This window comes from Mastacembelus armatus, chromosome 3 (assembly GCF_900324485.2).
Source record: "Mastacembelus armatus chromosome 3, fMasArm1.2, whole genome shotgun sequence".
NCBI lineage: Eukaryota > Metazoa > Chordata > Actinopteri > Synbranchiformes > Mastacembelidae > Mastacembelus > Mastacembelus armatus.
Window position 1 is genome coordinate 25491748 of NC_046635.1, and position 25810 is coordinate 25517557.

Genomic DNA, 25810 nt, shown 5'->3' on the forward strand with positions numbered 1-25810 from the left:
ATGCTGCAAGCATGCAGTCAAACAACTGGTAGAAGATGCTGTGTTTGCATTCATGTCCCTTATGAACTGAACACCACTACAGTGTCTCATGTTCACACATACCTACATGCTCACCCTGAAAAAATTCCTCTTTTCACGCTGATCCACTCTCATTTATTAGCTCGGGGCTTCTGAAAAACTGCACCAGATTGCATTCTCCACTGACCTACTGAAGGTACCACAGTGCCGACTCTGCAGCAGCTCCCTCACTGAAGAGGGGTAAAAAAACAAAAAAAAACAGAGAGATCAGGGTCAGGGCATGACTTTGGAGGAGGTTGGGATGAGGCTTACTTTTCGTAAGGGATAGGGTTAATTTGGGTTACTTGCAGATGAAAACAACGCCACACTCAAAGAAAACCAATTCTGGATGGTGCCTGAAGTAGTAATCCCAGATTTAAAACACAAACCCAGTGTCACTTTTAATCTCGAGGAATTGCCTGGGCAGTTTTAGTGCATTTCGGTGCAGTAACTGCATTACTGGAACATGTATGAGATACAATACAGCAACTCTATACTCTATATAAATATGTTTTTATTTTGTTTAGTTAAATAGTACAGATGTTGATATAATTCACACAGTAATATTGTAAACTAATCCCTAATCAAAAGAATGACTGAAGAACCTTGAATTCAGTATTCTTTGAAAATAGGTATATATATATCACACCATGGTAATAGTTCCTTATTTGTAAGATGTCCTGTATGATTTAATGGCACTGGATTTGATAGCTGCATGTGACATGAGTATGATGTATTTTAATGCCACATCTAATTTCCTCCTCTCACTTTCTCAATTCTCTCCTAGGTGCGAGTTGTTATCATTGATGAAAACGACTGTGTTCCAGAGTTTCTCCAGTCCATTTACAGCAAGGATGGTGTACCGGAGACTGTGACAACAGCAACTTCCCTTCTGCAAGGTGACACATTCACACAAACCTCACAATACTCAATGACAATGCTTTGTTGTGAAAAACAATAACGACTTAACTTTTTATTTTATTTTTATCTCTTCAAATGACATTATTTTTGACCAAAAACCCAAACCATTTCTCTTTTTTTTTCCTATTCCACATACTTGCAGGGGGAATTAGAGATGCACTTGGCTGTTAACTTACGCTTTCTATTCTTAAACTTTAGTAAACCGAAGACTTAAGTAAGCTACTTTGGTCTCATCTTTTTTTTACTGTCACGACTATCTCTTTAAGCATGCCTGATAAATACAATATGAAATGCATAAATCATGATGCAGGTGATGGGCAATGCTGCAGTGGTGTTTTTTTCCAGCTGTGCCTGAATATTACCAGTTGAAACGTCTGAATTATAAAAGGAGTTTTATTTATTTATTTATTTTAAACTTTATAAGATGTTTGTAAAATCCAAGACTCTGAAATGACTCAAATTTCATCCTGTAAGTTGATGGGTGTAATGCAAAACTACCTGCATCTCAAAGGAATAATGTGTGCCTCTGTGCACTCTGTGATATGTAAATGTTTGAGAATCTCTAATGTAGTGTCTTTCTGAACAAAGTGGTTGAGTTTTTTTTACCAGTCATAGCAGCTCTAACCTCTCCTTTCCTAAAATGATGCAATTTCCAAATGGTGTTTGGTTAAGTTTCATCTAATGTGAGGAAATTATTAGTATATATATTAGGAACTGTTGGGGGTTCAACATATCATGATCTGATCTGTCACAGTGAGTCTTAATGCTCTGACAAACTGCCAACAAAAGTGACAACAAAGCGTTTTACTGCTTTCCCTCTACACTAAACTCTACTTTAGTAGGCATTCTTTTTTAAACAAATGGATAATTTTAAAAGTGTAATAATTTGTCTAAATTGCATGACTAATAATAAGCAACATTTCAACTTCATAAGTAGCCCAGGGTCATCCTCTTTATAGCTTTAAATGCAGTGATACTTAAACTTTATTTAATAGGTTTACTTCCTGTAGGCTAAAAACAGCAGACACCGACTGAGTTTTGAATGAGTACTGACAAGAACAAAATGCAGGGAAATAAAACACTGCATGCAGTACATAAATTATTAATGACTATAGTTTAGACACCTCATTGGAAGCGCTCATTAGCTTCCGCTGCATGTGGAAAACTCTTGGTTTGGATTCATTTTACAAAGGTTTGTTGTTTTTACACATGTGCTGTGCTCTTGCTGATATATGTTGCGATCATAGCAATCAGCCCCACTTATGTCATTTTCACTGTTATCAAATAGGCTATTAGATAATAGGAAAATGATTTACATAGTTTGGAAACAAACATGGTGTCACACAAATAGAAGAGCTATGACTCACAAAGTTGACTTGTATCATGTGAACATACTCTTTTAGCTATGGCAGTTTGATTTCTTGCTAATTAGATTAATGGTGTTACATTTAAAACAGACAACCATGGTCCACAACCAAATTCTCAGTGGCCGATCAGTGAACTGGAGTCTGTAGGAGAACAAAATCAACTTGAAGTTGCCGCACAAATTGTAAATATGGGGCAATTGTTGTTCATACCAATAAGTAATTTCTTCAGAAGTCTCCAGTGGTGAAATATGCTCAGCCATTACTTGAGAGTGAGAGACAGAATAGGAATAAGATGAGTGTTTTATACCAGACCTTGTCACGACACTCTACAGCATTTTAGTTTGCAACAAAGACATGATATATATGAATCAAATACTGAAAAATCTGTGCCAACTGAAACTACTTGTAGAGAGCACTGAACAGACTCACCAGAAGCATACAGTGAAAGCCATGGGGCACAACATGAGGAATACTATATAAGAGGGGTTCTGTGCAATAAATCTGTTACAACACAATGATTTTTAGCTCACTGTCAGAGCAGTTCAACCTAACAAACCAAGATATGCAGAAGTTCTAAACAGTAACTTTGATTATTTAATGCAATGCGACATTCAATATAAAGAGAAAGTAGAACAAATAATTGTGTTACTGGTAATACAAGAATGCAATATGGGATACATCTGAGACGTTACAGGCATAAATAAAATGAAGACATCACATCTAACTGTCAAAGATGTGTTGACAATGCAGTAGCCTACCAGACAGTGCCTTTGATTTACATTTTCATCATTAGGCATGAATGCTATTGGTTTTATGGTTATTTGGTCATAATAAAATAGTCATATGTAATATAATTCATATGATAACACAAAATTAAAATTCAGGGTATCTCCAAAGTGCATATGGGAACCATGAATGCCCTATGGTCAAAAGAAGTGAGCCTAGAGGCAGGCCAACACTGCCATTCTTAGAATTACATAAAATCACAGATGAGGCTGTTCAATGAATAATATGAATAATATGTTTATGTAAATAAGGAAAGGCCATTCATCTTAGTGTTTGCTAAATTGTCAGTGGAACACCGGAAAAAACAATAAAAATGCTAGTTATTGCTAATCAGTGAGTAAAAGAGGGAGTGGGGTGTATGGTGTAGGAGGCATAGGAGGCATAGCAGGCACCCAGCTTGCTGCCATCAACAGGTGCTCCAAGGGAGGCGAGAAGTTGTCCCCTGCTGTGCTGCTGTGGGTACATGCCTACCCATGTGCATGTATGTGTTTGTGCAATTGGGCATGGAGGTGGGTGGGTGGTTGGTGAGAGGATTGTCCATACATTAGTGAAAATTTTTAGTAAAAGGAAACACAAAAACAAAACATGCCATATTCAAATTTTTAAGGTACTCCAAATAGTAAAAATTATGCCTTTCAGTGTTTTATGAACAGGCTGCATCTGTTCATCATATCTGGAACTGTATATGTCTTAGAACCCTTCTAGGCTTTTAATTTTTGAACATTAATTAGCTTTTAAACACAGTCAGTTGAAAAACGGATGCACCTTAACCAAAAATACTTCTGTCATTCTTATTACATTTTAGAACTAATTAAAACAAAATGCTAAAATGCATGTTGCAGTGAATATAATTAATTATACCCTGTCCAGCTCTGATTGCTGGACAGTTAAATCTCCTGAATAAAAGATGTTTTTCCTGTTATTTGATTAAACAGGTTTAAAGGTACAACATTCAGTTAAATGAGCAAGGAGAAACTGACATCCAGTGATCCTTTGCCATAGCATGTGCTAGTCATGTCACAGTAAGTTCCTTTGTGAAAGTGGACAAACATATTTCGTCAGGTTGGAAAAAATAGTAGCAAGTAAACCAATTATCTCACTTTCCAAAGAGATCTAAGGCTCCTGCAGTTTCCATACTCAGTACAAGATCATTATATGCCAGAAAGTCATGGAGATGTAGCCAGAAATGTACTGTGCATAGTGATGTCAGCACTACAATGCTGATTCAAGTTTACCAAAGGGACCTACTGATAAATAAATGGTCAAATGGCCTCAAGAGTACAAATCTGTACTTAGTAAATTAAATATTGATGAGTGTTTGGCCACTGTGGACTCCCAGCAGACACTAATACCGCATTTCATGTTTTACCCATTGTCACTGGATGATAGGTTTTGTTTTCTTTTTGCAGTATTAAAACAAGCAAAACAGATGTAATTTAAAAAGACATCAGTCCTTGTAACCTGAATTCTAGTTCAGGGACATAAATTCAAAAAGCATAAAATATAAACACAATAGTGATTAATATGAAAATATAATAATTTCCACACCTTATTTGATGCTGTTTGGGTGCAGTTTTTTCCCCTGAAAAGAAAAAGGCAATATGACGTTCTACACATAAACAAGCTATTTGTGCAGCTGTAAACCAATGCTTATGGCAATTTAAAGATGAAATATCCATTTCTGCTCATAGTGTTGACAATAGCTTAGTATTTTTCCCCTGTCTTTTGGGAGAATTCTAGCTTATCTATAAGCAGCTGAAAAGCATTTGACTGAATAACACAATTTTGGGGATTTACTGACATACTATAAGCTTTTGCACCCACTCTGCCATTCCTCTACTCTTCAAGCTGTTTGCACTTTTTCAGAGTGTAATGCAGATGTTTTTCAGATAGAGTGGTTGGGAGGTAGGAAACCATTTTCATCAAAATTAGGTAAATACTTAATGTGAGTAGACTACACACAGCTTGTTTATGCTTCCCAGCTAGCCCAGCCTAGATGCCAACAGAAGGAAAGAAGATAAAGATTAAATACTGTTGAGTCCAACTTAATTTGATTCCTGTGCTACGTACTGAGATGCACTGTAGTTTGATTGTACTGTTGACTTTTAGTTTTGGTCCACTCTGGTTTATTTAAAATTAACTAAAAACTCTAAGCATATGGACTAAAGGTCATTCTTGGCTAATTTTGATCACCTTTGACCTTTGGGCATCCTGTAAGATGTGACATCTTCATAGCCCCATAGACCCTTCACAACAGCTCAAATTGACTGAATCAAATGCCATAGAGCACAAACCAGTTTAAATAAGATATGATCAACCTTATTAATCCCAGGAGGGAAAGTCGAGTAGTCTTTCTTCGAGTAGTCGAGTAGTAAAAATAATAAGTCATAAATAATAAAAGTAGTCAGTAACATTCCAGTTCATGTTGATCATTTATATGCTACAGGCTAAGGTGTTGTTGGCAGTGAGGATAAGGGATCCCCTGTATCATTCCATCCTGCAGCGCAGTGAGGGGAGTTGTCCACTGCAGCTGCTTCTCTGGTCCATCATGGAGTTGTGAAGGGGAGGGCCTTTGTATTCCAGGATGGCCTCTGCCTTTTTCTGTGTGCATCTCTCCACCATAGCCTCCAATGAGTCCAGCCTCGTTACAACCCCTGAGTCAGCTTTTTTTCACTGGTTTGTCCAGCAGCCTTGCATCCTTCTGCTTTATGCTGCCTTTGGCAAGTTGCTTGTGAACACATTCAATCACCCCAAACAGTCAAATAGTGCATATTACAAATCAATTCAGACTTGTGGTGAAATAATACATTAATAAATATTAAAAATTAATAAACTTGTAAATGTAGTTTTGTTGTTTTGTTGAACCTGTTAATTTGAAGAGTGTTAGAGTTTACAGCTCATTAGCTGATATGTGTGTGTGTGTGTGTGTGTGTGTCTCTCTGTACTTATTCATGTGTATGTTTGTATGTGCATATGTTTCAGAGTGTGTATGGGCACATAAGCCAACTGCAATGTAAGGTGAATTGGAGAATTGAGAGTTCGATGGTAAAATGTTCTTGTTAGCGGAAAATATGCTTATTCAAATCCCTGGTGGTCTTTTCAGTTTTAGCAAGGCAATCAATTTGTGCTCAAGCAAGTCCTGGCTCCATGGATTTCCAGTGTGTGATGTCGAAGCAGAAATGTTGCATAGTGACGGTCCTTTCAATGCATGCTGAGAAAATAACACTTTCTCTCCTGGTGTTATAGAATTGAATATTTAAGTCAGTGGGAGCATCACTGACTTGTCAGTCTCTACTTTAGTCTCATAGCATGAGAAGTGAAAAGATGTCTTGTGGCCATGTAGAGTTCCTTTGCTCCAATAGAGACCATACAGCCTTTCTTCCACTACACTTTACGTCACTAATTGCTACTGGTTTAAAACATTTATTTCAACTAATGCCATTTCATTTTTCTTAAGAAAGCCAAGTGGGAAAGAAAAAGAAAAGGTAAAAACATTACAAAGTGATGTGGCATTATATTAGTAATAGTGTCTTTCTGAATATGTTTTTGAATATCTTGTAGAACCTGCTACCTGTTAAAATAGTTACTGAAATGCTGTTGTACTAACTGGCTACATGTAGACCTCTGAAAAACTAAAAACTTAAATTTAGTTCAGTTTCAATACATACTAACATTAACAATATATATTTATATAACAATACGACACACTTTGTATAAAATACAAAACAAAAAAGTAATTTTCTACTAAACATCTTTTCTGCCGCAATTTAGTTTTATATGAAAGAAATTTGTAGTAGACAAGGTTCCATAAATTTTAAATGGTCTTGCATAGTATTGTTATACACTCAACTGCTTTACACTGTTTGTCCATTCACCATTCCCAAACACGATCATACTTACTCACATGCCAGTGGGCACGCTGCCATGCAAGGCACTGACCTGGCCATTGGGAGCCACTGTCATTCATGCACACTTGTACACCAATGGACCAGCCAACAGGAGAAACATAGGGTTCAGCATCTCGCCTAAAGAAACTTCAACATGTGGACTAGGGAAGGCAAACCACCAACCCTTCAGTTAGAAGGCAACCTGCTCTACCTCCTGAGCCACAGCCACCTTGTTGTATTAGTTGGTTGAAATCTATGGGACCCCATTACTGTCTATGTGAGTCTAATGTGTTTCTTCTTATTCTCCATGTGTGTGTTTTTAGTGTCAGCCAGCGACTGTGACTCTGAAGAGAATGCAGAGTTGACCTACTACACCCTCAGTCAAGACTTTACCATATCCCCACATGGGACCATCTTTCCTGCAGTTCCACTGGATTATGAGCGGCCCAATCATTTGTATGAGTTTGTTGTGATGGCTATTGACAAGGGGGAGGTCCCTCGCACTGGCACGGCTACAGTACGGATTCGAATGGCTAACGTCAATGACGAGGCACCTGAGTTCTCCCAGCATATGTAAGTATAATTCAGGCTTCTAATCTCCTTATTTTTACACAGAACTGGGATGTAGTGAGACTTCAGGAGACTGGCAGCACTATAAAGGATTTGTGTCAACCCTCTTATTGGCAAGAATGTTGATTTATTGCTAAAATGATTAGTCAGTGTATCAAGTGGTTAATTTTGATGATTGAATAATTGACATTAAGCACACAATACAACACTTTCACTAGTTTATCCTCTCAAATGTAAATATTGTGCTTTCTGTGTTTCATATGATTGGATAACGTTGGATTTGTCAGACAAAATCAGCAATTTCTCAAAAGCCTCCAATTGCCTCCAAAGGCTTAAACATCTAGAAACTGTGTGACTCTACACAGGATGGCACATGCATGGTGCAAACAGAAAAGGTTAAGAATGAACTGAAGTCTAAAAACTTTAACACATGGGCCTTCACTCAAGCAATATACTGTTTTATAACCCTTTTCTACTTGACAGATTAGCAGAGAAAAATTGGGCACAACTCTTCCACCCACTATGACTTCTTTAATGGTTGAATTATCTTGATATACTTTAGCACTTGTTGACATAGTCCAGTGGTGGTTTTAAGAAGAAGAAGAATTCCTTGTAAAATAGCTATTGAACATTTTAAACATACTTGAATGTTTCTTACAGTAAGAAGTCACCTATGGAGAAGCCACTGTTCACGAGATCACGTTTCAATGTTCGTATCTCGCTGTAGAATTAGGACACACCTATTTACAAGTATGTAAAATACTGTACATGAAAGAGAGAGAGCTTGACTGTTTAGCAGCTTCACACAACTGCTTTGCAGTTCAACATCACAGCTGCTCTTACCCACAATTCCACTGCTTTCCCCCTCAGTGCCACTGTGGTGCCTGTATATTTTAATTGGTTGATTTTCTAGTAGAGAGCTGGGCAGATTGGTGAGGCAGGGTCAATCAGCCATGCCTACCAACACCCTCAGGAGGCCCTGAGCTGTGTGTGTGTGTGTGTGTGTGTGTGTGTGTGTGTGTGTGTGTGTGTGTGTGTGTGTGTGTGTATGTATGTATGTGTGAGTGAGACTGTATGTGTGCATGTATATTCAGTAATTGAGAAGATCCCAATAAAGTTGGGTGCTGGGATGGACAGAGTGATCTAGTTATCAAGTGTATTCACACATCATATATCACATGTTTTTTTATAGTGGAAGGGTATTTGTGTATGTGTTGGATGTACTGATTTACAATCAGTGACAGCAAAATAATCAGTCTTTTTTTTTCAGTAGCCCTTAACCCTCTACTGCAGATGCCAAAAAAACAACACTTGACAGTGTATGATGTGTCACCCGGACACATATACACATACACACAGTTTCAGAATCATCCATTCAGACACACATTAATGCTTGCACATTTATGCGAACACACATGAGGGGGGGAATGAGCCAACACATCTGTTATGGCTCGGAGGAAGCCAATACAGTAGGGACAGTTAATAAAATTCATTACTTTCCCTGTGGATAGGCTGTATTTTTCGTGTGTGCTGTGTGTGTGTGTGTGTGTGAGGGTGTGTGTGTGCGTGCGCGTGTGTGTGCGTGTGTGCGTGTGTGTGTGTGTGTGTGTGGGAGAGAGACTGTGTCAATTCATGTGATGGGCAGAGAGGAAAAGAGAGTGAGGTTATTAAATATATCATTATCCAGGCAGAAATACTGGCCTATTTGTATCGATTCTTGGAGTTAGAAGCATGTGATAATGAGTATCCATGTGTGTGAAACCGAGTTTGAGGTGAATGAAGGCTGCAAATTTAAAAATTATACTGACCAGTGTTTTTGTTTTGTTTTGTTGTTTTGTTTTTTTTTAAGTTATTCTTGCTTCTTATTTTTGCTACTTTCTTTAGAAAGCTGTGAGCATAGTGTGGCTGTTTGTTAGTGGCTATTAGTGTAAGAGAAAGAAATATGGAGAAGGAAAACAGAACTATTTGTTGCTTCCACAAGTTCTCTCAGATCTACCTCTTCACTGCCCTTAGTGACAGATTAGCTGCCTTTCATCTATGTGCTGTCACTGTGCCATCAGGACACTATTACTGTACCTATCATCACTAGTCTGTTGCCACAGAAACCACCCTGGGATGCTTCCTGCACTATTCTTGCATGCTGGTCTGTACACGTACATGTGTACAGACCAGCATGTTTTCATGTCTGCATTTTTCTCTGTATGTCTCACAACAGCGATCTGCTGTACCGTCAAGAAATGCAGATAATGAGCTTGAATGAATTTTATGTAGGTTATACTGTAGCTTATTTTAAGGTTAGGGTGAGTTTAAGTTAAAGTTCGAGTTTAGAGCAATTAATAGTCATGGTTACAGTTTCTGTGCATCCTAAAATAATATAAATCCAACAGTCATTTTGAGTTTTAAGCCCTACTAAGTTTTAAAACATCTTAAATATGGTTTCAAAATCATGTTTATTATTTCAAACATTATGTTGACATTATTGTCATGTTCAGTTATATTTACATGTGCTTTTGTTAACAAGCAGCATCTGTGACCACATTCCATGTTCATATTTATCACACTGTAGTAAACTAGGAGCAGCACGGTGTTGCACTGATTAGCGCTGTCGACCCACAGCAAGAAGGTTTTGGGTTTGAACCCCTTTCAACCTGTGGCCTTTCTGTGTGAAGTTTGCATGTTCTCCTCATGCATGTCTGGGTAAAAAAATTAGAGTCTAAGAATTACTTGAAAAAGGGCTTTAAAGGGGAATTTAAAAATAATTAAATGTGTCTGTTTGTGCGCGTGTGTGTGCGTGCGTGTGTGGTGAATGATGTTGATGGTTGATGGTGTGGTGATGATATATTGATGTCTATCTGTCTCTAACTCCTGCGCAGGCATCACCTGTTATTGTTCTGGGAGGTGTTTTTCTCCAAATCAGATTGTACTTTTCCTTTCCTGTTTTTTGTTTCCCTGTGTTAAGTTAATAATAACAATCACACAGTCTCCACAGACCAAAGATTGTGGTCCCATAAAGTTAAGGTCATGTTGACTTCAAAACTGATGTTCAGATCGAGTTGCCGCGGCAGGCTACCAGTAATAAAGTGTTCCCTCTCAGTTCAACATCAAAACATTAGTTATAGTGTTTAGACGTTTTATATAAAACACTATAATAATGTTATAATATGTAATATTATATCATTTCAATTTGTTAATAAACCATATTGTTCACATGAAAAGAACAGAACAACATTTTCAGACTTAGTAACACATATGTCTTGTATGTTTTTGGTTTTTTGTATTTCAATTTTGAACACTCCATCCTGAACCTTGTTCAACAAGGTCTATCTGAAGCAACTGAGAAAATCAGTCAAAAAGCGCTAAAGTATTAGAACTGAGATAAGACATAGGGTAGACAGACAGGCAGAGGGGAAGATAGTCCACAATTCATACATGCATAGCACTGAAGTACTCATTAAAAAGGGTCAGAGAGGATGCAAAAAAAAAAAAAAAAGTTGTTGAGGAGCAGTATGGATCAATTGATGGTCTTGATGGCCAACTCTTCAACACACGCAGACACACACCATTACCCATGTTCTTTCTTCCATTCTCCATCTGTTTATCTGGATAAAGTAAATTAACTCAATAATTACATTCAGTAATTAATTTTCACAACTGACATCAGGCACTGAGCTATGGGACACATCTGTTTTTCTCTTTCATGTGAAAAAGAGCAACAGAATGAAAGCAAAGTAAAACAAAAAGTAAAACAAAAAGGTTAAAAAAGTAATTAGTGTTTATTGGTGTATGTCTGAGATGGTTTTCAATCGATTCCAGCATTGATCTGTCCAAATTAGAGTTGTGGTAGGGCACAAATGTGATTACAAAAGGCATCTCACTGTTGCTTGACTGTTACGTTTTTTACTTCCTCTCAGTGATTCGCCCTAATCACTCTCCACTCCTTCTCAGCCAATCATGCAGCCAGTCTTTCACTCAGCAGATCCCTACATGCATCTGCTTCAAAGCAGTAGAGGGAGGTAATTGTTGAGGTTGATTAATTTTCAAATACGATTAACTTTAAAATGACTCCTAAAAATTTGCCATGGCAGTTTACCATTATCTTCTTATATTTATGAAATGCACATCACTCTAGCTTTTTAAATTGAATGGTCATTGTGCATATAGGTTTGATTTTAATCTGTGCAGGACAGAGGTTGTGCTTTTGTCATTGTCATGGCCAGCTCCCAATTTTCATTATGAAGGGCAAATAGTATCTTATTAGCTTTTCTTTTTTCGAGTTAACAGTTACACTGTACCTAATACATTAGATGTTTGTGTTACTGGACATGTCCCACGTATGTGAAATCAGCACTAATCACACGTTTTGTGTGGTTCATGGATTCTCTGTGATGAAAGCAGATGACAGAATGTGTCTTAGTGAACCCCTAGCGACACTGGTGTGGTTGGTATACTGTGCTGGTAAGATAAGATGTATATCAGGATTGCAACTAACACTTTTTCTGACTAAAGAGTCTCATCACAGGGACCTTTAGCAGCTGTTCTGCAGCTTTTGACCATAGTTCACAACCTTCTAGGCAGATAGTTTGCCAGTTGCCATTAACAGAGGAAGATGCTGTGATCTGATTAAAATCCCTAGAACAAAGCTCTTTATTTAGATTATTTTATGAATTACCATCGCCAAGACCAAGAAATAAATTTAAATCCTGAATTTAAAAAAAAAAACACCACATCAAGTAAACTTTTTATTCTTGTGACTGCTTAGTCATTAAATTATCAAAAACTAAAATTAAAAATCTTTATTGAAATTTTTCAAATCACAAGATGGTGCCTTCAAAATTGTTTTGTCCAAGCATTAAAACCAAAAGATATTCATCTTTCAAAATGAAAAAGAAATACAAAAGAAATCCAAATCCTCACACTGCAAAAACTTGATCCAGAAACATTCTGACATTTTTGTTTGATATTCTAGCTAAATTTGCAATCAATTATCAAAAACTGATTTGATTAAAGTTGTGATCTTTAAATAATTAAGTAATCATGTAATTGGTTTATTATTACTGTAAATGATGGATGAAGTATGTTTTTAGCAAATCACAAAGTGCTGTACAGACCAGTACACACCAGCGGCAGCTCTTGTTGCCAATTGAGGCTGCTTGTAATCATAATCTTAATTGTAGCCGTCGCTCTTTGAATCTACAAGGTTTACTCTGCATCTCTAATACCAATGTAGAGTTCATTTGTGGCATCAGGACAAAAGAAGCCTGGTAGCCCATGTGAAAGAGTCATTCATTTTTTCTGTAATTGAGGTCAGAAATTCACAAGAGGACTTTAGTTCTTTCTGGTTTTCAGGTCAGATAAATACAAGCAATTATCTAATGATCTTTGAGATAGCTTTCTTAGACCACAAGTGGAAGCTGTTTGATCAATGTGCCCTATGTACCCTTAGAGAAACGACGTAATAAAGAAACACTGCACAGCATCTCCCCTTACCTGACTTGCCTATTGATCTGTGGGTAAGTGTGCAGCTTGCAGAGCTGAAATTACTCAAATGCTTCAACAAGACTCTACAAACTGTGTAAATGAGTGGCACATCACTGATCTTCGCAGGCAGAACTAGTCCAATAGTTGTAGCACAGTGCATGATCACAGTGTTCAACCACTAATGGGAATATCAGTGAAAATAAATAGACTATGTTCCTTGGGTGGAGTGACATGTGACAATATGTTTATGTCAGACTGACAGTCTGACATAAACATATTACCACACCTGTATTTTGAAGTACATGCATGCGAGCATGCAGGTAGAATGAACACATATAGTGTTGTTTGCTTTAAGCTCAGTATGCATAAAGGAACACATGCAACATACAGAGTGATGCTTGGTTAACAGGTCTGTCTGCTGTGATTTTTGGCTAAAGATTTGAGTCTGAGTCTGAGTGAAAAGTGTCTGCTAAGACTAGTTAAGGGTTAGTTAGCCCAGTGGTGTTTTCCCTATTTCTCTTCTGGCTTATCTGTCATTAGGAGCAACTTTCCAGCTAAGACAGTTCCTGACTGAAAAGTGTATGTGGATTTGTGAGTAACCTCAACATTGTTGGACATCCTAGTGAGCTCAGTAGATTATTATCATACACCAGACCTTAGCTGTCATGGTTGCATGTGAGGCTAAGGCACAAAAACAACTTATTTTATTTTAAGGAAGGATTGTTGTTTGGATTAAAATAACCACTTACTACTCTCTTTTCAAAGTCCTATATTTTTCCTCCCACTCATCCTCCCTGACCTTCTCCCTTTTTGGCTCTTTATGCAGCATCACAGTGGTCACTCTTGCTCCTGTCTTAATTATTATGGATGCTAGAGTTTTCCTAATTACACCATGCGATTGTGATAGGCACCTTTTGGCTTACTGGTAGTTTTCCCTTACTGAAGCATAATTATAGACATAATATCAAGTGACAACAGCCATTTAAAGGGGAGATAACATTAAAATCAGCTGGATATTTCCACAGTGGCCGCTGAAATGTATCCCAAAAATGTGGAGTGTAAAGCTAATGGTAACAATATAGAAAGGGCAGCCTTTCCTGACATGTTTTGCCTTCAATCACATCAGTGGTTCAGAGATGTATGTGTAAGGCCAAAAGAGAATTCAAGCCTGAAGTTCAAAGTGCCATACTAAGATACAAAACTAAAAGCGAAGAGGAATTTCAGAGCAAGGAGCTGCAGTCAGTTTATGTTATGGGACTGATAAAAAATGCATCTCAAGGTGAGTGAATCACTTAGCTTGGAGGGGTTTTATATATACATGTATACTTATATATGAAATGTACTGATGGAACAGACTAAATACAAGTCCTGACCTTGTATATGCATAATATTCTTATGAAAAAATGTTTGTTTTGTTCACGGGTGTATTGGTCTATGCATTGAATTATCACTGTCTTGTAATAAATGATAAATTGCATGAGCACTGTTTCTTAGGAGCACCTAACCAGAAGGTCAGTTTGTAGTGTGCACAAGTACTTATGATTGTGTTACTTTTTTTGTACATTTAGCATCACTTAAATGCATTAAAAGCTTTAAACAATACTGTAAAAGTGTTTCTGTCTAAGCTGATATTTTCTTTCTCTGATTTCTTGTCCACTGGCTTATAAACCAGCAATAGATATCCATCCATCTCTCGTCTACCTCTTACCCTCCAGGGTCACAGTGAGGCTCCATCCAATCCCAGCTAACACTGGGCGATAGTTGGGGTACACCCTGGACAGATTGCATCACAGGGTTTCAATAGGCATATGCCCTTAAAATTCAATTAGACTTCAGGCATTTTGAATGTCCTCCTGGATAGTGATGCAGACCAATGGCCAACACAACCAAGAAAATGAGTGCTGAGTTGAAGAGACAAGAACCATGCATGTTCACTTTTTTTTTTTTTAACACTGTAGAAAGCTAGTTTCCACCACAACCACCCTGCTCCACAATGTCACTCTGTCACTTTGAAAGTTGTTAGATTGCAGGTATTCTGTCTTGGAAGGTGTGATGGAGGATCTGTGATGCCTGTGGAAAACTTTTTATCTTTCTGTAATTAACGTTCGGCAGGATGGTTACTAGAAATATATTAAAAAGTGAATTTTGAGGTTATTTTGAATCATGTTGCAGATATTTTTAAATCACGCTATGTTTTAGAAGTTCAATTCTTTTGAGGTAAGACAATATGACCTTTTCATGTTTGTTCACCCTAGTTGGATACAAGATTCAAATATTGATTAAATTAGACTACACTACTAGTGTTAATTTATAGTGAGGGAAATGGATTTACTTGTGACAAACCTAGATTTTTAATATTTTTATAGGGACACCGCTGCATGTTCCCACATAAATGTATTTGTTCTTAATGTTGAAGCACTGAACTACTCGTCAAATAGGAATTAGATGAAATTAATTTAAACATTCACAAAAACTTGTTGAATGTGACTTTCAGCCATGTGTCAAGAACGCCTGTTTCTGCAAATGAGCAAAACGTAGGTGTTGATTGTGTACTTGCATGTGTTTTATCAGATACCGGACATTCGTCTCAGAGGATGCAGGCCCCAACACACTTGTTGCTACGGTGCTGGCGAAGGACCCTGATGGGGATGGGATCACATATAAGATCACCACAGGAAATGAAGAGGGCAACTTTGTCATTGACAGCCAAAAAGGTTAGATGTGAAATTCTTAAAGGCCTACACTTTTCTCTTGTTTTTCTTGTTTACACACTAACTCTCATCAAATCTTCTACCCTTTAAATGTTGGTATTGCAATGTGTTCTGCCTGCCTGTGTGTGTACATTTTAATACATGCAACAGTTGACAGAAACTACATACTTAAGACATATGTGCCTGCTAAATAATGGTGTTATTATAATACCAAAATTACAAGTTTGATACCAATACCTGCCTAAGTATCTTAATATGCATACTGAAACAATCTCTAACTAATCTCTAGCTAATCTCTAACCTGTTGCTCTTGAAATTATTTGTACACGTCGACATTTTTGTCGGTTGGTTGTTCTGCCAGGTTGGACATGTTGGTTCCCTTGGTTTGTGTAGTTTTTGAAAGACAGGCTTTGGAGTGTCCATGGGCTTAATTTCTGATACATAAGTGAAATAATTCCATATTTCACTTTGTGCATCTGCTGTGTATACAAACTTCAGACAGACTGGAAGAACACTTGTAGTTGCAGCCATGTCTGTTATTTATGTATTCATTTATTTATTCTTACTGTGAAAGCTGCCTGCAGCATACAGAAGGAAACATGAGAGAAAACAGCAGTTGACACGCCCACTCTGTCGGGAGTGGAAGCTGAGACCTGCACACCCACACAGCACTGCCCACTAACTTTGACTATACAGCTCTTATTAAAACTACTGTTCAAGTACTGACACTAAAACAAGGTATAGTACCATGGCATTAGATTCTAGTATCGGTATTCCATGCAACATTACTAAATAACAGTACTTTGTGTATTATTTTTACATCACTATTTCAAATATTAGGAGATCAATCTTCAAACTTCAGATTTTGCTCTAATGTCTGTTATTGTGCCGTTCGCCTGCATAGGTTTAGCACAAATCCCAAAATATCCACAAAGATTTTTTTTTTCAACTTGTTTTGGTGTCTCCGTACTATATTTATTTATAACATACAAATGTAAAAGCTCTGCAGTTTGTCACGTGTCCCACAGAGAGAAAGAAAAATATGGTTCACATAATTTTTATAGTATAGTTTTTGGTGCTTCACCATTTTTACTATTCTCTGGATGTGGATGACACATCAGCCTTCCTCATACTGTGAGAAGCTTTGTTAAGCATATTTAAATCCCAACAGGTCGTGTCATGTAGACGTGCGTAGTGTGAGCAGGGTTTCTGAAGTGTCTTTGAAACAAAATGTCATCTGAAGTTTCAGGTCACACATCTCAGTGTCCTCCGAGGCAAAAGCAGCAATGTCAGAAGCAATGTGAAATAGGAAACCGGGTTAGTAATGCTGTATGTGTGTCTGTGTACAGGAAGTTGCGTGAGGGTGGGAATTTCATAGTGGTAAATTGCAACCCCTCTTTTAATCTGCATATCATGTTCTAAGGTAATATGATGACATTTACAAATTCAATTACTCAGAACTTCAAGGCACAATTTCCTCTGTTCACAGCAGTGACATTCACTGTCAGCTGATAGTGGTGGTCATTTTATCAAGCAGAGAGAAGGCTTGTATCTTACAATGCCATTCCATCGCTATGAGATTGGAACAGACTTGCTTTGCCATTTGTATTGTTTGGCTGACATTTGCATTTAGTCAAATTGACCAAATTTCTACCTGTCAATGGTCATAAAAGGCCGCCTGCCTGCAATCTGCATGCTGCTACTCACATTACTGGTATTCAGTACTATACACACTGATTGTTTTATCCAACTATCCCCCATCTTCAGCTCAACTTGAGCTATACTCGGAAATCGGAATTCACGACCACGGCCGTGGGCAGGCCATTGTTGTAATCCACCATGCACATAAAAGCAATGTTGAAGAAGAAGGTAACTGGAGTTCATGTTGGAGATTAAAAGCACAAGTAAGTTGAAAAGCTAACATTAGAAAATACAGTTGCTGACTGTTGTGACTGTGAACGCTGGGTTAAACTGGTTAAACCGGTCGGTATTAATATTAAAGTTAGCTGGTAATGAGAGAAATGAGAACTACTTATTTTAGTTTAAGTAGAGATAAAATAACAGTAGCATTATAAAGCATTGAAGTTGTACATCTTCATTAACAAACAACATTAACAAGGTCAGAATGACATTACTTGTGTGTTGCCGTAGCAACCCAATATACAAAAATGTTAAAAATTGATATGGATCAATTTATACCTCTTATTAGATTATAGATTCTGTGATTGGATGTTAAGTTATGGTTAGGGTTAACTATATCAACTTGAAAAAGCTATTTTCCATTTCTTTTTGCTTTCTTTCTGCTTTTTATTTCTGTAATATGCCCCTTACTAGAACCAGTTTGTTTCATTTGCAACTGAATCAGAAGCCAAAATACAGGGCCCTTCTTTATTTTTATTGAATTGATCATTGGTTTGATTTGAGAATCGAGCATCCATTCTGAATCAATTTGTGAGTTTGTCAGTTTGCTTAGTTTAAACTCTTTGGCCTCACCCGTATTAAACATCTTCAAGAGTAATGGATTTATAGTAAACCAACTTAAAACCTGTCATATTAACATGTGCACGTACACTCACAGACAGAAGTGAGTCTAATACTGATGCCCACAAAAACACTACACAATTGGTCTGCACCAAAGTGTGTGAGCCAAAGTGTGACACCATAATGCTAGTAATATGATCCAATATCTTATTCGAAAGAGCCCAATATTTGGTCATTAAAGCTATTTTATGATTCTTATAATGGAAAATGAGCACATTTGATTCCACCCACCCTCTCCAACCAATCTCCCTCTGCTACTGATGAAAATCATTTATTGCTTCTTCTCCCCTCTTGTTTCCAGCCGCCCCCCTCTCATTCTAAATGTCTGACAATCATTCAAGCAATTGTTTTTCTCACTTCTGGCAGTAGCAGCCCTGCCGGGCTTTCTCTCCATGTTAATTTGCCTGTAACTCACCCCAGAATACAGTGTGTTTCCCTGAGATTTAGGGTGCCCATTAGACTCTGAACAGGCCAGTCAATATGATGATCACACTCTTCCTATTAAAACCCATAAATACAGAAGCACCCGGTCCATTGGATAGGAAGAAGCATTTACTGACAGCTGAAGGGAAGTGGTGGCACCAATAAACTGGCTTTCATCATTTCCATTTTTTTCCTCAGCTAAGTTTTATGTCATTTGGAAAAAGAGTTGGTATTTCTCTGAGAATGGTGGTGAGTTAGTTTTCATTAAAGACTCATTGGTAACCAGTGATTGGGTAGGAATTTTTAGTCCTGTTGTCTTGTTTTATTTCTATTATTTAGTCTTTCCTCCTGAACTGCTCACCTCCCATCTATTGTTTGTGGTCTGATGTGCTGACCTGTGCCTGATCCTAGCTTTATGTAACAGACCCATGTTATTTTGCCCTCGTTCTTCTCCATGGTTCCCTCTGGCAAATATATTATTATTCTCTCTCCATCACTATTTCTGCGCTTTTTAAAAAAGCTTACTCGTTCTTTCATTCTTTTCACTTTTTCTATTTGCTTTTTTATATTCAAAGCTCCAATCTGCATTTTTTTGGCATGATGCTGACTAGAAGTAGTGTTCCCCTCTACACCTGACACACTGGACTACACCCTACACACCACATCAGTTTGTCTTCTGTCCACTATGTTGTCTCTTGCCCACCCCTTGCTTTGTCCTTCTACTTCCTCCCTACTGGCTGCCTTCATGTGAAGTGACGTCTGCTCATTAACCCTGAGGAAACATCTTCAGTGAGAGGTGACATGTGCTGGCCTTGTTAGCAGCAGCACCCACACATGCACACACAGACACCTGCACTGTGTAATTAGCTGTACTTTTATTGAGTAATAAATAATACAGTTTGATGTATATTGACTTATACACATCTAATTTGTCTTGTATATGTACAGAAACATGCAGGCATGCTGTTTGTACAGCTGTACATCCATACACACACAACAGAGACAAATGCATATAGATTCTGAAACATATAAAAAAAAAGCATATGGATAACACATCACCAACAGGAATATTTCAAGACCTGGAAAAATACCCAAAGGATCATTGCCATACTCTACATTCCTACATTCTCTCACACACACCCTTACACTGCATGAAGGGATGCATGCAAGCACACACTAGACAGGCATATGTGTAGACCTGAACAAATACCTGTTTGTATGCAAGCATCTACACACATAAAGGCCAGCACATACACCCAGACATACAAATAGACACACACGACCATGACCCATACTAAGGGGACACATATCTCATAGATTAGAACAGACGCTCGCTGTATGCTTTGTTCTTGGAATGTCCTAAAACCTTTTCCATGTCCCATTTTCAACCACTTACCCAGCATGTGCTGTTCTCATCTAAGGCTTTTAGGCCCTATTAGATGTTTATGCCAACCAGAGGCAGAATAAGGCAGGGATCGCACTATAGGGCGCCTCCAGTGCTCCCTGTATATGTAACACAGCAAGCAGGCTGTAGCCTCTCTCTGTGTCTGCCTGCTGCCTTCACTGAACTGGTCACATTTATCTGGCCTTCTGTCTCAATTCATTAAGCAGTGCAGTCCCTGGCACTGTTGAAACAGTGTGGGTGGATAAAGAGAATGATGGACTAGTGCTTACATTCTTAATGCATCCTTGGTGTGGGTATACATGTTTTTATTCCAATTCATGATTCTATGAGCCAAGAGCAAAACTTTCCAGTATTAGAAATCCAAGTACAACTGTCACTTTTAGTATTTCTGTCTACTACTGCAACAGTACCTACAATAATAATGTGTATTATTTTGACAAAAACTGTGTGTCGTATGCTAAACAGCATGTAAGTGTTGCCATTCTGAGCATGTTGACACTAGCAATTAGGTCAGTAAAGATAAACCAATAAGGACAACAAAGATAAAACTGACGTTGACATTAATATGCCTTTAAATTGATCATTTATTCATTTTCTTTTGTGACCTCTTTTTATTGGCCCAAGTCTGTTGTGCTGTTGCAACCAGTTTTTCTAGTTTGGATAATGTTGTACCCCTTTTTTTTTTAATCATAATCTCTTGTAAGCCCAGTCTACAATGTGACCCTTATCAGCCCTAGTCTCACACCATAAAATAGCCTATTTCAGGTTGGATAATGAAAACTTGGGAACAAATCATCCAGGCTGTTGTCGTGTTAAACTATGAGCGAATTGCTTTTTTCATTGTAGTAAAGGTATCCAGGTAGGAATGTGGAAGATTTGACCAGAATACCTTCTGAAGCTGAAATGACCAAACCTCTACTGAAAGTCAGCAACGCTATGATTGAATCAATCTCTACACAGCAAATAAAAGCCTGGTCTACATGAAAGAAAGGACAGAGTGATTTGCATAGGAAGACTTTAGTAGTTTGAAGGGTATGTCAAGCAAGAGTCAATGTTAAAATACACAGAACTACCTAAGTATACAGGCAGTGACTCAGTGGCAGTGTTAAATATACATCAATTAAATATTAAAAATGTATAATTTTGCGATGTATTTCCACTATTATATTATGTGGTATAGTGTGGAATTGTGAACATTGATTTTTCTATACGTCCTTTATATAAAGCTGATTCAAAAGAGGAGTCGTGGTGAATTTGGCATTAAAGACAATTCAGTTTAATCAATTCACAGAAAATATTGGCATAAAAGTCTGCAAGTTTTAAAGGAGTTTCAGTGCCCAATCAAAAAGCCATCTCATATTGACACTGATGTTAACTGTATTCCTGTATACACAATTGGTGCTTAAGGTATGGGTAAAAGTAATGTGTGTCTAAAAAGTCTAGGTGGAAATGTTATTTCTTACATGTTTGATAAAGTTGCCAGTTCATGAATACCCTTAAATCACATCAAAGGGAAAGCAGGAAGGGACGTTCAAGATTCAATACTAAGCCAGTGGGGCTTTATTGAATCTCCTCTCTGAGTACCAGCCAGAAGGTTTGTGTGCAGCCAGTGATCAAAGGCTGGATCAAAGTGCTTAAGGTTGTATTAAATGTTTAGTGTGGTTTACTTTTTATAGCTTTGTTACACTAGTTTGCTTGATCTTTAGTCCTGTATTTACTCATTTTGATAATTTAAGGCTGTATCTTATATGTGTAGCATTCTTGAACAGATGCCTTGTAGATGAAATTGGATGGATTTCATTGATGGATTTCGGAAGCTTGGCTTTCTTGTAACACATAAAACATGAGCTGTGGATTAGTTTACTTAGGGTTCAATCACTTAAGGGAACATGTAACCATCAAAGTATAACATCCTAAAGGGACAGATTGGTTGTCCCGAAGTTTAACGGACACCAATCTGTCCATTTAGGATGTTATACTTTGATGGTTAAGTGTTCCCTTAATTTTTTAAGCAGTTCTACTGTATATAGCCAAGAAACACCTATCTTCAGTGTTTTTTTATTTTGTTTTGTTTGCATTTGCACTGCCAATAGGGTTACTGAAGTGACCTAACTCAACTGATGGTCAGGATAGTGACTTTTTTTTGTTTGCTTTTAGGTGTTTAAAGCTCTTTAAAGATCCTCCATTGCAAAATGCTCAATAAAGCTGGAACTTCTGCGCCAGCCCATTTGTCAGTGTTGTTTTTCCTATATTTTCTAAAGCTGTTTACACAGCTTAAACATTTATAAGTTGTTGTTTTTTTTTTTTATGGCTTGGCTGCTGGTATTGCAATGGCTCAGTGTTCAGCCACTAAACATACATGTCACTCATGGATCCTACTGTGTTGGGAAAGTATCTACCCTGCAGCAGGGGCTCTAAAACTGTTTCATGAATTATTATTGTCCTTTGTTCCTGTAGTGCAGACAAACCAAAAGTGGGGAATTCCTCCAACAACTATAAGAACTAAAAAAAAAGTTCCTTCTGTCACCTGCATATAAGAATTGGTCATTTAAAAAAAAAAAATCATCTATTGATGTATATGACAATATAAATTTCTGTCAACCTTAAAGGTTCCAAATGATTAATAATTAGTAACGACAATTGAAACTGCACACTTAAGATTGATTTGTGTTGAACCTCAATCTGGAGACAAATGGCTAAATGTTGTTTTGATGAAATAATATAAATTAACCTCATACAAACTTTTGCAAACCATCCCCTTGGTCTACTCGGTATACAGTGAGAGGGCTGCCTGCCTGTGGTCTGCCTGGAAAAACTCAACGCTGGACTTTATTATACTTGGCATAAACCTCTGCAGCAATATTAAGTTTGTGTACACCTGTGTGTATTTTAATGTGTAGGTGTGTGTGTGTGAGAGTATATTTACGCATTTATGTGTGTCCGACACAATGTATGTGACATGTCTTTCATGAACCAAAGCTTTCTCCTCTTAAACCTTTACAGCCGAAAATTGGAATCCTCTTTCTCCCACTCTTGATTTCACTCCCTATTTTTATCTCTTTCCCTTGCACACACACACACACACACACACGCACACACACACACTTAACCATGGACAGCAATGCCAGGGAACCAGCCATTGTGACAAACACCTCGAGGCTGACACCCCCTCTATGGCAATCCTCCATCTCTTGTGCAACAACACACACACACACACACAAAAAGCAAATGGATCGGATGTACTGCACATGTGCAGTGCAGAAATTTTGAGCTTGACCAGCATTAACAGATATTGTGCTTTTTTGCTTCATTTAAGTTTGTCACTTATTTCCAAAGACACTTGCAGATCTTCTTTACACGTCATGCTGCTTTTGCAGTTGCAGTGAACAAACACTCACAAAAAATGAAATAAAAAATTTAAATCATACATCTCTGTAACCTGTCTTATCATTCTCTGGTAAACAGAGATAGAAAATGAAACACTCACACACATACATACCTCTGATGTGTGTAAGTGTGCATATGATTCCAATTGCAGGGTCTTTTGTGAAACAGCAGCCAAAAGAACGCATGACAGTGATAGCACCTGCCCCTGCCTCTGAAGATAAGGAGGATGTAATAAGTGTGTCCATACTTTTAGCACACACTTGCACACAAACACATACACATACAAAGTAAACAGAGCACCAAAGGGTGAGATGAATACAGAATGGAGGAGAATCATTCAAAGCAGTGAGTGGGATTGCAGATGAGATGCCTACACCAGAGTGAAAGAGAGTCAATAAGAGGGAGAGAGACAGAGGATGAAATGGAATGCCAGAATGACTGTGCTAAAAGGGAATACCAATCAATTTAACTATTCATAGGTTGTGTAGCCATAATTAAAAACCTCTCTCAAAAAACCCTCTAAAACTATCTCTCAAAACTGAAGTAACAAAGCCTGCATCCACTAATAACGCTTTTCTGTTTCATCGCTTATCTTTCTTATTCTGATTTACAAAGAAAACTATTGTGCCTTTGCAACAGTATGATAATGCAGATAATGCATAATGCAGATTATTTTTAATCTGGTTCTCGTTTTACTCCAGTATCATGTTGATTGTGTTGACTGCTTCATCATACCTCCTAGTTGCAGCCAGTCATATAGGTAATTAGAAATCTCCAACAGTTTTTAACCAGTGTTTTTAAATAGGCATTTTCTGGCATTTTTGTAGAGATGGAAGTCTCTCTTATGTTTAAATGTTATTCTTCGGCATCAGAAATTATGTTTTCACAGCTGTTTTCACAGCTTTTGTCCAAGTAACACAAACAGAATAAGACACACATAATAGTGATTATTGAAACTAGTGCTTTCCCAATTGAAAATGTAATTGTACCACACTCACTTTCACAATTTTACCATTACAAACCAAACTTGTTGATGCCTTGCCTTTGAGCTTTTTTAAAATAAAAATGTGAATACTTTGTTTTTATCTATTCATATGCTCCATCTTTGTAAAGGTAGATATAGTGCCTGTATCTTGTGCAAAACAAGGGACATAGAAACACCCACAGTATGATTTTGTTTGCTGTCTTGTTTTTGCTGAAGCAAATAGTTTTCATGTGACAATTTTATTCTCCCTAATTATCTGCTATAGTAGGGCATTACTATCCTTTCATAATTGGTGAGCATCAACTGGTAGAGTGAGAACCAAATTTTTCTCTGCTCATGCTCAAAACTTATCGTTAATAAACTTTAGCTGTCGATCTTGTCTTTGCTCATCAATGTTTGCGGAAGCACCAGGCGGACTCACAGTGGAGGAGGTATTTCAGCTGCGTTTTCTACCAATGAGGATGCCAGGGAGAAATCAGGCCTAAACAGCGATAATTTAATTGTTCCTATTGATGGAGGACTTTTGACAGGATTGTACCACTTTAAGTTCCATGTGAGAGAGAGGAAAATCTGTGTGTGAGCTGTTTGAGCAGAGGAAGATTCTCTCTCAAACTACTAGGTGATGCTTACCAATTATGAAAAAATAATAGCACCGCCATATGTGAGGTATGGGCTGTGCAAATCATTGTTTAGACTGTTCCTTGTTGTTAACCCAGAATTTAATTGCAGTTAATTTGGCAGTCTATGGTATTAGACTGCATTAAACCGCAAAAGGACTGAGACTACATCTCTTACTAAAATAAGCTCTCTGCTAGATTCTGTTGAATATTTACAAGCTCAGATGTTTGACTGAATTGCGTCTGAACCTTCTGAGCAAAACATGAATGGAAGTCTGGCAGAGATGTCGTCAGAGTAATCTTGACAGCTCTTATTGTTGCAGATACAAGAGATTATATGTTTTCCCTTTACAGAGCAAAAATCCCGCCCAAGGTAATTTTCAGTCCTTTTATTATTAGGTACATCACATTGACAATGTAAATGCAGACGGGAAACATGATACATAGGCTTCATTAACATGACAATACTCTACAACATAACATTTAATGCAGTGATAAAGGACACTTTACATGTGCTTTGCAGTAACCAGGGACTGAACCAATAACCCTGCAGTTAATGAGCAGTATAATCTTATATGTGAGCTACAGTTGCCTTTGTTGTTTCAGTAAATCTGGCTTTGATCCAGAGTTTTTACCTATAAAACCTGGGCAGGATAAACACAGCCCAGGCTCCAT

At 37.6% G+C, this 25810-nt stretch overlaps 1 protein-coding gene across 1 annotated transcript in view; it reads left to right on the plus strand.

Annotated features, from left to right (window-relative positions):
- The window catches only part of LOC113122715 (neural-cadherin), a 245826-nt gene that overhangs the window by 77857 nt on the left and 142159 nt on the right, over positions 1-25810 (plus strand). Inside the window, exons 5-7 of the mRNA XM_026294237.2 lie at positions 845-956; positions 7342-7591; positions 15638-15780. Coding sequence (XP_026150022.1) covers positions 845-956; positions 7342-7591; positions 15638-15780 — 505 coding nt within the window. The remainder of the gene's footprint in view (positions 1-844; positions 957-7341; positions 7592-15637; positions 15781-25810) is intronic.